Source organism: Salvelinus fontinalis, chromosome 6 (genome assembly GCF_029448725.1).
Source record: "Salvelinus fontinalis isolate EN_2023a chromosome 6, ASM2944872v1, whole genome shotgun sequence".
NCBI classification, from domain to species: Eukaryota; Metazoa; Chordata; class Actinopteri; order Salmoniformes; family Salmonidae; genus Salvelinus; species Salvelinus fontinalis.
In genome coordinates this window covers 5,757,051-5,774,804 of record NC_074670.1, presented here as the reverse complement: position 1 = coordinate 5,774,804, position 17,754 = coordinate 5,757,051, and the positions used below count along the sequence as shown (strand labels likewise).

Below are 17,754 nucleotides of genomic sequence, written 5' to 3'. Positions count from 1 at the left end.
CTAGAGAGATACCCTCCTGTAGGTTTTAACCCCAACCCTGTTCCTGGAGAGATACCCTCCTGTAGGTTTTAACTCCAACCCTGTTCCTAGAGAAAACCTACAGGAGGGTATCTAACTCCAACCCTGTTCCTGGAGAGATACCCTCCTGGAGGTTTACACTCAAACCCTGTTCCTGGAGAGATACCCTCCTGTAGGTTTTAACTCCTGGAGAGATACCCTCCTGGAGGTTTACACTCCAACCCTGTTCCTGGAGAGATACCCTCCTGTAGGTTTTAACTCCAACCCTGTTCCTGGAGAGAGACCCCCTCCTGGAGGTTTTAACACAGCATTACGGTTCTCAAAGGGTTAACGTGCCTCTTTCTGGGTTCAACGCTCCATAATGTTTTTGTCTCTTCATTAGAGGAACAGCGGAGTACTGCTGCCAATATACTAAGACTTATACACGGTAAGAAAATTCATAATATATTAAAAGACTTGATACACGATTAGAAAAAAACCCATTAATATATAAGATTATACTTTGGGGGGAAATGATTAACCCTTTGAGTGCTGTGCTCGCTTGAGCATTTATAAAGACTGCTTAAATGTGAAAGTAATCTGTGTAAAATGGCTGATGTGTGTTGCAGACCCCCTGACCAGCCATATGGAGATGGTAACTGAGGTCGTGGTTCCCACTGTGTGCACCCTGTGTATTCTCCTCTCGGCTGTCTTCCTCATGTTCCTGCTACGGAGACACAACTAGATATACTACTACTACACACAACTAGATATACTACTACTACACACAACTAGATATACTACTACTACTACACACAACTAGATATACTACTACTACTACACACAACTAGATATACTACTACTACACACAACTAGATATACTACTACTACACACAACTAGATATACTACTACTACACAACTAGATATACTACTACAACACAACTAGATATACTACTACTACACAACTAGATATAATACTACTACTACACAACTAGATATAATACTACTACTACACAACTAGATATAATACTACTACTACTACTACACAACTAGATATACTACTACACACAACTAGATATACTACACACAACTAGATATACTACTACTACTACACAACTAGATATACTACTACACACAACTAGATATACTACTACTACACAACTAGATATACTACTACTACACAACTAGATATACTACTACTACACAACTAGATATACTACTACTACACAACTAGATATACTACTACAACTAGATATACTACTACTACACAACTAGATATACTACTACTACTACACAACTAGATATAATACTACTACTACTACACAACTAGATATAATACTACTACTACACACAACTAGATATACTACTACACACAACTAGATATACTACACACAACTAGATATACTACTACTACTACACAACTAGATATACTACTACACAACTAGATATAATACTACTACTACTACACAACTAGATATAATACTACTACTACACACAACTAGATATACTACTACACACAACTAGATATACTACTACACACAACTAGATATACTACACACAACTAGATATACTACTACTACACAACTAGATATACTACTACTACACAACTAGATATACTACTACAACACAACTAGATATACTACTACTACTACACAACTAGATATAATACTACTACTACTACACAACTAGATATAATACTACTACTACACACAACTAGATATACTACTACACACAACTAGATATACTACACACAACTAGATATACTACACACAACTAGATATACTACTACTACTACACAACTAGATATACTACTCCTACACAACTAGATATACTACTCCTACACACAACTAGATATACTACTCCTACACACAACTAGATATACTACTACTCCTACACACAACTAGATATACTACTACTCCTACACACAACTAGATATAATACTACTCCTACACACAACTAGATATACTACTACTCCTACACACAACTAGATATACTACTACTACTACACACAACTAGATATACTACTACTACACACAACTAGATATACTACTACTACTACTACACACAACTAGATATACTACTACTACTACTACTACACACAACTAGATATACTACTACTACTACACACAACTAGATATACTACTACTACTACACACAACTAGATATACTACTACACACAACTAGATATACTACTACACACAACTAGATATACTACTACACACAACTAGATATACTACTACACACAACTAGATATACTACTACACACAACTAGATATACTACTACACACAACTAGATATACTACACACAACTAGATATACTACTACTACTACACACAACTAGATATACTACTACTACTACACACAACTAGATATACTACTACTACACACAACTAGATATACTACTACTACACACAACTAGATATACTACTACTACACACAACTAGATATACTACTACTACACACTAGTACTACACACAACTAGATCTAGTACTACACACAACTAGATATACTACACACAACTAGATATACTACACACACACACTTATACTACTACTACTACACACAACTAGATATACTACTACACACAACTAGATATACTACTACACACAACTAGATATACTACTACACACAACTAGATATACTACTACACACAACTAGATATACTACTACTACTACACACAACTAGATATACTACTACACACAACTAGATATACTACACACAACTAGATATACTACTACTACTACACACAACTAGATATACTACTACTACTACTACACACAACTAGATATACTACTACTACTACTACACACAACTAGATATACTACTACTACTACTACACACAACTAGATATACTACTACTACTACTACTACACACAACTAGATATACTACTACTACACACAACTAGATATACTACTACTACTACACACAACTAGATATACTACTACTACACACAACTAGATATACTACTACTACACACTAGTACTACACACAACTAGATATACTACACACACACACTTGTACTACTACTACACACACACACTAGTACTACTACTACACACACACACTAGTACTACTACTACACACACACACTAGTACTACTACTACACACACACACTAGTACTTCTACAACTACTACTACACACAACTAGATATACTACTACACACACACACACTAGTACTACTACACACAACTAGATATACTACTACACACACACTAGTACTACTACACACACACACACTAGTACTACTACACACAACTAGATATACTACTACTACTACACACAACTAGATATACTACTACACACACAACTTGTACTACTACACAACTAGATATACTACTACTACACACAACTAATACTACTACTACACACCACTAGATATACTACTACTACACACCACTAGATATACTACTACACACCTAGATATACTACTACTACTACTACTACACACCTAGATATACTACTACTACTACTACACACCTAGATATACTACTACTACACACCTAGATATACTACTACTACTACACACCTAGATATACTACTACTACACACCTAGATATACTACTACTACTACACACCTAGATATACTACTACACACCTAGATATACTACTACTACTACACACCTAGATATACTACTACTACACACCTAGATATACTACTACTACTACACACCTAGATATACTACTACACACCTAGATATACTACTACTACACACCTAGATATACTACTACTACTACACACCTAGATATACTACTACACACCTAGATATACTACTACACACCTAGATATACTACTACTACACACCTAGATATACTACTACTACTACACACAGCTACTACTCACCTAGATATACTACTACTACTACTCACAACTTGTACTACTACTACACACAACTAGTACTACTATTATTACTACTACTACACACATGCTTTGTATAACCCCATGGACCTAGCAATTCCAACTTCTCAACCAGATTAATGAAAGAAATTAAAGTTTGATGTGAAGTTAATTAAGCCGTTTGCTTTATCCATAATAATTTATCTTATTGTACAGACCATTCCCTCAACTGATTCAGTTGAGACTTCAAGGTAATGCATGTTGACATGTTCACACACAGCGGGGACATAAGAGTAGCGACATGGATGATGGGATATTTTACATTAGAAACAATTCAAATTGTGTTGTTTAAAAAAAAAAAATGTAATAAAAATACAAATAAAAAGTAAAAGTAAAAAAACAACATACTTTCATGTCTATAGCGATGTTTGACTTACTGGATCTAAGCAGCAAAGTTGACCAGGCTGCAACACACCATGGTGGTGAAATAGGCAGCCTCTTCACCGTCACCGTTCACCGTCATCTCATTATGGAAGTCTGCAACACATTTAACCTTCATTTGCAAAAGGGAAGACTTCACAGGGAAAATCCTTCTTTCGCAATTCTGAAAATACAAGTGCCTCCAGAAAGTATTCATACCCCTCGACTTATTCCATATTGTGTTACAGCCTGAATTCAACGTGTATTAAAATTGATTTATCATCCAATCTACACACAATACCCCATTATGACATCACAATACCCAATAATGACAAAGTGAAAACATGTTTTTAGACATTTTTTTCATATGTATTGAAAATGTAAGACAGAAATATATAATTTACATAAAGTATTCCCACCCCTGAGTCAATATTGGGTAGAATCACCTTTGGCAGTGATTACAGCTGTGAGTCTTTCTGGGTGAGTCTCTAAGAGCTTTCCACACCTGGATTGTACAATATTTGCCCATTATTCTTTTTTAAAAATTCTACAAGCTCTGTCAAGTTGGTTGTTGATCAATGCTAGACAGACTTGTTCAAGTTTTGCTATCGATTTTCAAGCCGATTTAACTAATCTATAACTAGGCCACTCAGGAACGTCCAATGTCATCTTAGTACTCCGGCGTAGATTTGGCCTTGTCCTGCTGAAAAGGTGAATTTGTCTCCCAGTTTGTTGGAAAACCGACAACCAGGATTTCCTCTATGATTTTGTCTGTGCTTAGGTCGATTCCGTTTCTTTTTTTTTTTATCCTGACAAAACTCTGTAGTCCTTGCCGGTGACAAGTATACCCATAACATGATGCAGCCACCACTATGCTTGAAAATATGAAGAGTGGTACTCAGTGATGCGTTGGATTTGCCCCAAACACAACATTTTGTATTCAATACATAAAGTTAATTTCTTTGCCATATTTTCTGCAGTTATAATTTAGTGCCGTATGGCAAACAGGATGCATGTTTTGGAATATTTTTTATTCTGTACAGGCTTCCTTTTCACTGTCAATTAGGTTAGTATTGTGGAGTAACTACAATGTTGTTGATCCATCCTCAGTTTTCTCCTATCACAGTCGTTAAACTCTGTAAATGTTTTAAAGTCACCATTGGCCTCATGGTGAAATCCCTGAGCGGTTTCCTTCCTCTCTGGCAACTGAGTTAGGAAGGACGCCTGTATCTTTGTAGTGACTGGGTGTATTGATACACCATCCAAAGTGTAATTAATAACTTCACCATGCTCAAAGGGAGATTCAATGTCTGCTTTTTTTTTTTTTTTTTACCAATCTACCAATAGGTGCGCTTCTTTGTGAGGCATTGGAAAACCTCCTTGGTCTTTGTGGTTGAAATTCACTTCTCGACTGAGGGACCTTACAGAAAATTGTGTGTGTGTGGGGTACAGAGATGAGGTAGTCATTCAGAAATCATGTTAAACACTTACTGCACACAGAGTGAGTCCGTGCAACTTATTATGTGACTTGTTAAGCCAATGTTTACTCCTGAACTTATTTAGGCTTGATATAACAAAGGGGTTTAATACTTATTGACTCAAGACATTTTAGCTTTTCATTTTTTATACATTTGTAAAAAATAATAATAATAACAAAATAAAATAAGGGGTATTGTGTGAAGATCAGGTACTAATCTCAATTTTATCCATTTTAAATTCAGGCTGTAACACATTTAGAAAAAAAGGGATGTGAAAACTTTACTATACATAATAAGAAACGAGTTACAACAAAAGATGGCATCACGGAAAATACAATTATAAGCAGGGGTTAACAATAAATTTAACTTCTAAAAGTGCGTTTCATTACAGAAATCTCCAAGCGCTTATTCCATAATCCATACATGAGTTAATATCTCACGGACAGACGTAACATAAAATGGTAGTAGCAGCATCTGTCAACGAGACTGTGGAGATGTGGAGACTAACGACCTTGTTACACTACAGTGATAGGTTCAGATTTCTAAACTTTTAAAATATTGTTAAATCATCAGTTATACTCGAGACATGAGGCGTGCCGTAGTCTAGGGTTTACACCAGAAGTTAATGGGTATCCACACCAGAAGTTAATGGGTATCCACACCAGATGTTAATGGGTATCCACACCAGATGTTAATGGGTATCCACACCAGAAGTTAATGGGTATCCACACCAGATGTTAATGGGTATCCACACCAGATGTTAATGGGTATCCACACCAGATGTTAATGGGTATCCACACCAGATGTTAATGGGTATCCACACCAGAAGTTAATGGGTATCTGTAGGAGGAAGGTGTATGGTGGGGGGTTTACACCAGAAGTTAATGGGTATCTTTTAGGAGGGGGGGGGGGGGGGGTCAATGAATGTTGAATATGTACTGAGTGAAGGAAAGACGATCACATCTCGGCAAGGCACTGATGAGGGTTGAGCGATGTGGTTTAGTGAGGAAAGGGGTCCAGGTCAGGTTACATTAAGGGAGAAGGAACAGTTTATTACCCGTGTGTGTGACTCAATTTCCTGCCTAGCGACAAAGATGTAACGTTTAGAGAAAAGGAGGAGATTCCACCTCAAAATGGGGTATAAATATATACTACCACGGGTTGGAACCATGTCTTTGCCTGTTCAGCCGTTCGATCCTTTGGAATGAATGAACTTTGTTGGAGCTTTCATAGTGTCCGTCAATTTCTTACTCTGATATTCAGAACCTAACAATAAAGCCATCTGGCATTTCCGTCAGCCATTGAGTGCGTGGTTCCTTTTTCGAAAAATCAATGAAATCTTTTCTACCGTTCGCGTTGCATCACGTTCCAAAATGGCGTCGTCCAAGTTCTAGAATCGCAAGAGGTTCCAATTCTCGCTGGCTCACGTGACCGTTCCCTTCTATCTTGAGAATGGAGAGAAAAAAAGGTGTGTGTCTGTGCAGAAGGTAGAACGACGCATTGATGACGACACACGTGTGTGTGTGTAACGAGGAACTTTGTTCTGGTAACACAGATTTTTTTTTTTTTTTTTTTGTCATTGGAAATAAATGCCGATTTCCACAAAGTGAGCGATAACAAGGGGAAAACGCTGCTGGTGTGACAGTCTGCCGTCTGTCCCGCCTCTCGGCACCTGTTGCACCGTTGTTGCAGTCTAAAACGTCTTTACACCGAGGGAGAGAGCATGAATTTACACGTCCCATATAATGTTGTAACGATGAGTTGAAATCCACTTAGCCTATTTGCAGGGCTAGTTATCTAGATTCTTACAAGGGTCCAGATTTACTCTTCCTAAGACACTATAATTTTTTTTTTTTTTACAAACACAGTTATAATCTTCCGACGCACTTTTATTCCAATTAAAAGGTTGCTAAAAGTTTATTTTAAGTGCTTGAAGATTAGCCTAAAATCAAAACATCAAATGGTTTAAATAATGGAACACAATTGTACTTAGAACACAGTTCACCTGCAACACATTCATTAATTTCTACTTCCCTGTCTGTTTCAACAGACATAGGAAACCTTTTATGGATTGCATATATCAGCTGACTAGCTTTTACAGAGAAGTCTCTCTCTCGCCCCCCCCCCCCATCAGTAGAGGACCGGTCCCTATAACAAACTGCACCAATGTAAATAGCCCGGCTGGCCATTTGATTAATTGTTCAGCAGTCTTATGGCTTGGGGGGGGGGTAGAAGCTGTTAAGGAGCCTTTTGGACCCAGACTTGGCGCTCCGGTACCGCTTACCGTGCGGTAGTAGAGAGAAGTCTACGACGTGGGTGACTGGAGTCTTACAATATGTCAGCCGCTCTCTCTCTGAGAGCGAGAGCGAGCGCATCATTACCATTGCTTAGCAACCCAACATTATTACGTAAAAGTAGATCACGATGCCCAGCAGACTACGAAACAAGCGATGTTGCAGGCTAGATGTTGATGGGATAAAGTTTCTGATAAACCAAAGGACTCAGTTATGTCTATCAGGCAGTGTCGTGATCTCATCTGGTGAAAGAGCCAATAGTTAGGCAGACAGCTCTGATTGGCTGTAACTGGTATGTTGGGTGATATTGATTGACAGCACTCAATGGGCGGGGAAACACGAAAACAGATCACCCATTGGAGAATATTGAATATGGGCTCCTTTTGGCGCTAAACTTCAGATTTTTTGTCGTTTTTTTTAATGTTCAGAATTGATCAAAGGGCCATTGTAAATTGTTTAACACCGGTTACATTCTTCAATCATACCTGTATTATAGATGGCTGACAAAATGCGGAAGTCAGCAGACTCGTAAAGGATTCTTTAACGGTCCCAAAGCAGTCAGAATGATGGTTTCCCCTGGGTTTTATATCATATTATACAACAGCAGATGAAACTAACACTGTAAACGGGTTTACAAAAAAATATGATCAGTGTCCTGATTGTATTGTCAACCAGTAACTATCTAGCATTAGAATGCATCAGAGGCCACCAAAATAGAGCTTGTTCCAGGACACACCTGGCCGGCGACCGTTTCCCACCTGGCCGGCTACCGTTTCCCACCTGGCCGGCTACCGTTTCCCACCTGGCCGGCTACCGTTTCCCACCTGGCCGGCTACCGTTTCCCACCTGGCCGGCTACCGTTTCCCACCTGGCCCGGCTACCGTTTCCCACCTGGCCCGGCTACCGTTTTCCACCTGGCCCGGCTACCGTTTTCCTCCTGGCCCGGCTACCGTTTTCCTCCTGGCCCGGCTACCGTTTTCCACCTGGCCCGGCTACCGTTTCCCACCTGGCCCGGCTACCGTTTCCCACCTGGCCCGGCTACCGTTTCCACCTGGCCGGCTACCGTTTCCACCTGGCCCGGCTACCGTTTCCACCTGGCCCGGCTACCGTTTTCCACCTGGCCCGGCTACCGTTTCCACCTGGCCGGCTACCGTTTCCACCTGGCCGGTGGCTTCCACTTGGCTGCCTACTCCATGTGCTAGTGGAAAAAACTGAGGACCTTTGATGATATATGACTGGAGCATGGGGGGGGGGGGGGGGGGTAGTATCTCACCTGTTTCAAAGACGATGTGTTCCACCAGGGGCTTGTCACTCAGCAGCCAGGACGTCTTCACCTCTCTGGGGCCATTACCGCTAGACACCTCCACACCCCAGGACACCGCCTGCTCTCTGGGGGAACAACATACAGTACATTACAAGTAGCTGCTGCCTTGACAGGAACTAATGGGGATCCATAATAAACCCCAGGAAGACTAGCTGCTGCCTTGGCAGGAACTAATGGGGATCCATAATAAACCCCAGGAAGAGTAGCTGCTGCCTTGGCAGGAACTAATGGGGATCCATAATAAACCCCAGGAAGAGTAGCTGCTGCCTTGGCAGGAACTAATGGGGATCCATAATAAACCCCAGGAAGAGTAGCTGCTGCCTTGACAGGAACTAATGGAGATCCATAATAAACCCCAGGAAGAGTAGCTGCTGCCTTGGCAGGAACTAATGGGGATCCATAATAAACCCCAGGAAGAGTAGCTGCTGCCTTGGCAGGAACTAATGGGGATCCATAATAAACCCCAGGAAGAGTAGCTGCTGCCTTGGCAGGAACTAATGGGGATCCATAATAAACCCCAGGAAGAGTAGCTGCTGCCTTGGCAGGAACTAACGGGGATCCATAATAAACCCCAGGAAGAGTAGCTGCTGCCTTGGCAACAGGAACTAATGGGGATCCATAATAAACCCCAGGAAGAGTAGCTGCTGCCTTGGCAGGAACTAATGGGGATCCATAATAAACCCCAGGAAGAGAAGCTGCTGCCATGGCAGGAACTAATGGCGATCCATAATAAACCCCAGGAAGAGTAGCTGCTGCCTTGACAGGAACTAATGGGGATCCATAATAAACCCCAGGAAGAGTAGCTGCTGCCTTGACAGGAACTAATGGGGATCCGTAATAAACCCCAGGAAGAGTAGCTGCTGCCTTGGCAGGAACTAATGGGGATCCATAATAAACCACAGGAAGAGTAGCTGCTGCCTTGGCAGGAACTAATGGGGATCCATAATAAACCCCAGGAAGAGTAGCTGCTGCCTTGACAGGAACTAAATGGGGATCCATAATAAACCCCAGGAAGAGTAGCTGCTGCCTTGGCAGGAACTAATGGGGATCCATAATAAACCCCAGGAAGAGTAGCTGCTGCCTTGGCAGGAAATAATGGGGATCCATAATAAACCCCAGGAAGAGTAGCTGCTGCCTTGGCAGGAACTAATGGGGATCCATAATAAACCCCAGGAAGAGTAGCTGCTGTCTTGGCAGGAACAAATGGGGATCCATAATAAACCCCAGGAAGAGTAGCTGCTGCCTTGGCAGGAACTAATGGAGATCCATAATAAACCCCAGGAAGAGTAACTGCTGCCTTGGCAGGAACTAATGGGGATCCATAATAAACCCCAGGAAGAGTAACTGCTGCCTTGGCAGGAACTAATGGGGATCCATAATAAACCCCAGGAAGAGTAGCTGCTGCCTTGGCAGGAACTAATGGGGATCCATAATAAACCCCAGGAAGAGTAGCTGCTGCCTTGGCAGGAACTAATGGGGATCCATAATAAACCCCAGGAGGAGTAGCTGCTGCCTTGGCAGGAACTAATGGGGATCCATAATAAACCCCAGGAAGAGTAGCTGCTGCCTTGGCAGGAACTAACGAGGATCCATAATAAACCCCAGGAAGAGTAGCTGCTGCCTTGGCAGGAACTAACGAGGATCCATAATAAACCCCAGGAAGAGTAGATGCTGCCTTGGCAGGAACTAATGGGGATCCATAATAAGCCCCAGGAAGAGTAGCTGCTGCCTTGGCAGGAACTAATGGGGATCCATAATAAACCCCAGGAAGAGTAGCTGCTGTCTTGGCAGGAACTAATGGGGATCCATAATAAACCCCAGGAAGAGTAACTGCTGCCTTGGCAGGAACTAATGGGGATCCATAATAAACCCCAGGAAGAGTAGCTGCTGCCTTGGCAGGAACTAATGGGGATCCATAATAAACCCCAGGAAGAGTAACTGCTGCCTTGGCAGGAACTAATGGGGTTCCATAATAAATACAAAGGGTACATGAGTAACCCTGGACACCCCCAGGAAGAGTAGCTGGGTACATTAGTAACCCTGGACACCCCCAGGAAGAGTAGCTGGGTACATTAGTAACCCTGGACACCCCCAGGAAGAGTAGCTGGGTACATTAGTAACCCTGGACACCCCCAGGAAGGGTAGCTGGGTACATTAGTAACCCTGGACACCCCCAGGAAGAGTAGCTGGGTACATTAGTAACCCTGGACACCCCCAGGAAGAGTAGCTGGGTACATTAGTAACCCTGGACACCCCCAGGAAGAGTAGCTGGGTACATTAGTAACCCTGGACACCCCCAGGAAGAGTAGCTGGGTACATTAGTAACCCTGGACACCCCCAGGAAGGGTAGCTGGGTACATTAGTAACCCTGGACACCCCCAGGAAGAGTAGCTGGGTACATTAGTAACCCAGGACACCCCCAGGAAGAGTAGCTGGGTACATTAGTAACCCTGGACACCCCCAGGAAGAGTAGCTGGGTACATTAGTAACCCTGGACACCCCCAGGAAGAGTAGCTGGGTACATTAGTAACCCAGGACACCCACAGGAAGAGTAGCTGGGTACATTAGTAACCCAGGACACCCCCAGGAAGGGTAGCTGGGTACATTAGTAACCCTGGACACCTCCAGGAAGGGGGTGGAAACTCAGTAAACCAATAAACATACTAGTCAGCAATACGTTTAAACTGAATAGTAAAAACATTATTATTCCGGCAGGACATTTTAGACCAATGACTCCTCCGGGCGCCATACAAGATGGCTGCCGTTTTACGGTCTCCTAACCAATTGTGCCACGCTGCTGCTACTCTCTGTTCATCATATAGTCACTTTAACTATACATTCATGTACACGCTACCTCAATCAGTCCGACTAAACGGTGTCTGTATGGAGCCTTGCTAATGATATTTTCAAATGTCTTTTTACTGTTGTTTTATTTCTTTACTTACACACACACACACACACACACACACACACACACACACACACACACACACACACACACACACACACACACACACACACACATACCTTTTCTTCACACTGTTGGTTAGAGCCTGTAAGTAAGCATTTCACTGTAAGGTCTACACCTGTTGTATTCGGCGCACGTGACAAATATACTTTGATTTGATTTGACCAATGACTGTACAGGCACCATAGGGTTGACCAATGACTGTACAGGCACCACAGGGTTGACCAATGACTGTACAGGCACCACAGGGTTGACCAATGACTGTACAGGTACCACAGGGTTGACCAATGACTGTACAGGTACCACAGGGTTGACCAATGACTGTACAGGCACCACAGGGTTGACCAATGACTGTACAGGTACCACAGGGTTGACCAATGACTGTACAGGCACCACAGGGTTGACCAATGACTGTACAGGCACCACAGGGTTGACCAATGACTGTACAGGTACCACAGGGTTGACCAATGACTGTACAGGCACCACAGGGTTGACCAATGACTGTACAGGCACCACAGGGTTGACCAATGACTGTACAGGCACCACAGGGTTGACCAATGACTGTACAGGCACCACAGGGTTGACCAATGACTGTACAGGCACCACAGGGTTGACCAATGACTGTACAGGCACCACAGGGTTGACCAATGACTGTACAGGCACCACAGGGTTGACCAATGACTGTACAGGCACCACAGGGTTGACCAATTCCTGTCAATTCCTTCTTTAAAATCTTCTAAAAACGAGATTTCTGGAAAATCTGGGAATTTTGGGAAAGTTACGGGAATTTCTACAACCTTATGGAAAGACACATTTTGACTAATGAGGAGCAGCGGTCTGTGGGCATACTTCTGGTAGAAGTGGCTGATCAGGGTAGGTTTGATCTGCAGTTTGAACTCGTGGTCCTCGTCATAGGGACACGTCTTGTAGTACTGCAAACACAACCTAGGAAGCACACAGGGGGGAGGGAAACAGCTTTATTATACCCGGGTCATTAAACAGCTGATCAACATCTATACAACGTTACAGAGAGGTTAAAAAAGGTTTTGTGTTATTTTACACACCAAATGTAAGGAAATTGGACAAACACATGGAGTTTGGACTCGCCTTAAAAAATAAATGATAATTTAACCTTATCCAGAGCAATTAGGATTAAGTGCCTTGCTCAAGGACACATAAGCATTTTCTCCTCGTAGGCTCGTTGGGGATTCGAACCAACGACCAATTCTGGTTATTGGCCCACACGCTCTTAACCTCTAGGCCACAGGTGTCAAACTCATTCCACGGGGGGCCGAGTGTCTGCGGGTTTTCGCTCCTCCCTTGTACTTGATTGATGAATTAACATCACTAATTAGTTAGGAACTCCCCACACCTGGTTGTCTAGGGCTTTATTGAAAGGAAAAACCAAAAACCTGCAGTCACTAGGCCCTCCGTGGAATGAGTTTGACACCCCTGCGTCTAGGCTAACCTGGCCCGACAGACAGGGCGAGCACGTCTTACTGTGTGAGGAGGAAGAGTCTGTCGTACGGCAAGCCCAGGAAAGTGCTGCACGTCACCATGATCTCCAGCAGGTGGTGCAGTTTCCTCAACCTGATCACCTGCTCCTGAAGATCCTCCACTGTACTCAGGTAGTAACTCTATTGACGACAAGAACAGTTGAAAATCTCAACGGTAAACATCTTCATAATAATAAAAAAAGGTAGAATCCTTAGTTGTAGCAGCCATTTTTAGACTTATTAATAATAAATAATATTATTATTATAATTATTATTATTATAATTAATTATTATTAAAATAATAAATGATTAACATATACCCATTGATTCTTGAATAAATTGTAACTTTATCCAACACTTCACGAGGTTTAGTTCAACCAAAGACAATACAGTGTGATGAAGACCAGGCTTAAAACGGCTTCTCCAATAGACATGTCCGATCACACTTGTTTGGCGTTGTCATGGCGAGACGTCGGCTAGCTAAGCACACAAGCGGAAACACGTCGTCGGGTCTAACGGGCATCTCGCGTTGAACTGTGGACGAGCAGGCTGCCGATATAACATTGTTTTTGACCCAAAAAAACCTGCAAAACGTGTCCGTTTTTCCACGTTCACAAAGTTGGAGTAGTAACACGTTTAACAAGCATTTTGCTACAGCCTCAATAACATCTGCTAAACCAATCAAATTTGATTCGATTTTTAACTACTTTTAAAGACATTGCCTCGAATCTAGGCTGTGTTTTTAAGAATTAGAAAATGAACAACAAAGGAAAAAGGTGTTAAGATTTATCTCACTAGCTTCTCAAGCGCCGGCCTGGTCTGTTTCACAAACGTTCCCGGAAGTTTTGCGATGTTGCGCCTCTGGGTTTATAAACTCTTTGGTTCAACCCCAACAGAAGACAAGATATAAGCTTATCTGAGACGGATCTTTGTAATTAATATAAACAAATACTGTATAGTCTCATAACATGGTTATAACTATAATGTTGATATCATGGACGGTCGTCCTGTATAGTCTCATAACATGGTTATAACTATAATGTTGATATCATGGATGGTCAGTCCTGTATAGCCTCATAACATGGTTATAACTATAATGTATGGTCAGTCCTGTATAGCCTCATAACATGGTTATAACTATAATGTTGATATCATGGATGGTCAGTCCTGTATAGTCTCATAACCTGGTTATAACTATAATGTTGATATCATGGATGGTCAGTCCTGTATAGTCTCATAACATGGTTATAACTATAATGTTGATATCATGGATGGTCAGTCCTGTATAGTCTCATAACATGGTTATAACTATAATATTGATATAATGTATGGTCAGTCCTGTATAGTCTCATAACATGGTTATAACTATAATGTTGATATCATGGATGGTCAGTCCTATATAGTCTCATAACATGGTTATAACTATAATGTTGATATCATGGATGGTCAGTCCTGTATAGTCTCATAACATGGTTATAACTATAATGTTGATATCATGGATGGTCAGTCCTGTATAGCCTCATAACATGGTTATAACTATAATGTTGATATCATGGATGGTCAGTCCTGTATAGTCTCATAACATGGTTATAACTATAATGTTGATATCATGGATGGTCAGTCCTGTATAGCCTCATAACATGGTTATAACTATAATGTTGATATCATGGATGGTCAGTCCTGTATAGTCTCATAACATGGTTATAACTATAATGTTGATATCATGGATGGTCAGTCCTGTATAGTCTCATAACATGGTTATAACTATAATGTTGATATCATGGATGGTCAGTCCTGTATAGTCTCATAACATGGTTATAACTATAATGTTGATATCATGGACGGTCAGTCCTGTATAGTCTCATAACATGGTTATAACTATAATGTTGATATCATGGATGGTCAGTCCTGTATAGTCTCATAACATGGTTATAACTATAATGTTGATATCATGGATGGTCAGTCCTGTGTAGTCTCATAACATGGTTATAACTATAATGTTGATATCATGGATGGTCAGTCCTGTATAGTCTCATAACATGGTTATAACTATAATGTTGATATCATGGATGGTCAGTCCTGTATAGTCTCATAACATGGTTATAACTATAATGTTGATATCATGGATGGTCAGTCCTGTATAGTCTCATAACATGGTTATAACTATAATGTTGATATCATGGATGGTCAGTCCTGTATAGCCTCATAACATGGTTATAACTATAATGTTGATATCATGGACGGTCGTCCTGTATAGTCTCATAACATGGTTATAACTATAATGTTGATATCATGGATGGTCAGTCCTGTATAGTCTCATAACATGGTTATAACTATAATGTTGATATCATGGATGGTCATTCCTGTGTAGCCTCATAACATGGTTATAACTATAATGTTGATATCATGGACGGTCGTCCTGTATAGCCTCATAACATGGTTATAACTATAATGTTTATATAATGGATGGTCAGTCCTTGCTTCCATAGCTCTGCCTAGGAATTTGAAAGTGGTTACATTTCTCCAGGCCCGTCCCTAAAGCTTTTTACCAAAACAAAAAGACGGGGTGTCCATTTTGTTATTGTTTCAACAAGGATTCTAGCTTTAAATTATATATATATATTTTTTTAAATGTTTGAGATGATTTTCTGAATAAAGTAATATAAACGTCTCACCAGGTGGTTTAGTGTGGTCAGTTCTTGACCTGAGGAGAAGAAACCGTGAACTTTAAAATCAACTTAAAATACTGTAAACATCAACTTAAAATACTGTAAAATTAACTTAAAATACTGTAAGATAAGAATTAGATGGCATTTTGTATGGAACCATCGCACAGGGATCCCAATAACTTGTTAATTCCTGTCGGTGAGCACCAGTATCATTCTCCGTGGCGTCATGGAGAATTGTACACCGTTTCACTTTTAACTGAACAACCACAATCTATCAGCGGGATTCGAACCTACAGAACCTATGGATCACAGAGCAGTGTGTGTGTGTGTTACCTATGAGGTAGTTGATGTAGTCCTTCCTCATCTTGTCTAGGCCCATCTCCAGCAGCATGTGAACAGGTGTGAGACCTGTGAGAGAGACGTGATCCATCTGATGGTGGTATGACTGAAGGATCAGCTTACTGAGGGAGCTACTGCTGTCTCTGTGAATCTACAAAAAAAATAAAAAAAATCAGGAGAGAGATACACAGCAGTTATAAAAAGAAAGTTGATCAATCATTATTCCCGTAGCTGTCTTATTTACCACAACAAACCGATGCTGGCACTAATTTCAGCCTCAACGAGCTGTATAGCGCCATAAACAAACAAGAAACTGCTAATCCAGAGGCGGCTCGCCTAGTAGCCGGTGATTTTACTGAAATCCGTTTGACATCATTTCTGTGGATTTAGAGGCGAAAAAACCCCTCTAGATCATCTTTACTCCAAACACAGAAGTGCATATAAAGCTCTCCCCCGCCCTCGATTTGGCAAATCTGACCATAACGTTATCTTACGGATTCCTACTTACAAGCACAAACTCAAACAGGAAGTACCAGTGACGCGCACAATGCGGAAGTGGTCCGATGAAGAGGATGCTAAGCTACAGGACTGTTTTTCTAGCACAGACTGGAATATGTTCCGGGATTCATCCAATGGCATTGAGGAGCACACCTCCTCAGGTCACTGGCTTCATCAATTAGCGACGACGTGGTGCCCACAGTGACCATACGTACATATCCCAACCAGAAGCCATGGATTACAGGCAACATCTGAACTAAACGAAAAGGCTAGAGCTGCCGCTTTCAAGGAGCGGGACACTAATCCAGACAAACAAGAAATCCCTCAGACCATCAAAACAGGCGAAGCTTCAATACAGGACTAACATCAAATCCTACTACACCAGCTCTGACGCTCTTCGGATGTGGCAGGACTTGCAAACTATCACGGAT

The 17,754-nt window shown here is 41.4% G+C and overlaps 2 protein-coding genes and 1 non-coding gene across 5 annotated transcripts in view; 1 reads left to right on the top strand and 2 right to left on the bottom strand.

Annotated features, from left to right (window-relative positions):
* The window catches only part of lctlb (lactase-like b), a 32,399-nt gene extending 30,995 nt beyond the window's left edge, over positions 1 to 1,404 (top strand). For all 3 annotated transcript variants that reach the window (XM_055924629.1, XM_055924631.1, XM_055924630.1), the window contains one exon: positions 627 to 1,404. In XM_055924629.1, the coding sequence (XP_055780604.1) occupies positions 627 to 742 (116 nt within the window). In that variant the 3' untranslated portion in view covers positions 743 to 1,404. The remainder of the gene's footprint in view (positions 1 to 626) is intronic.
* zwilch (zwilch kinetochore protein) overlaps positions 1 to 17,754 on the bottom strand; it is a 45,880-nt gene that overhangs the window by 10,738 nt on the left and 17,388 nt on the right. Inside the window, exons 12-17 of the mRNA XM_055924628.1 lie at positions 16,820 to 16,976; positions 16,493 to 16,521; positions 13,822 to 13,958; positions 13,171 to 13,266; positions 9,303 to 9,418; positions 4,275 to 4,374 (exon numbers count right to left, since the gene is read on the bottom strand). Of these exons, the coding sequence (XP_055780603.1) occupies positions 4,280 to 4,374; positions 9,303 to 9,418; positions 13,171 to 13,266; positions 13,822 to 13,958; positions 16,493 to 16,521; positions 16,820 to 16,976 (630 nt within the window). The 3' untranslated portion in view covers positions 4,275 to 4,279. The remainder of the gene's footprint in view (positions 1 to 4,274; positions 4,375 to 9,302; positions 9,419 to 13,170; positions 13,267 to 13,821; positions 13,959 to 16,492; positions 16,522 to 16,819; positions 16,977 to 17,754) is intronic.
* Positions 16,632 to 16,754, bottom strand: LOC129858739 (small Cajal body-specific RNA 14). Its single transcript, XR_008760092.1, has one exon. It is a non-coding gene; the product is annotated as a small Cajal body-specific RNA 14 (non-coding RNA).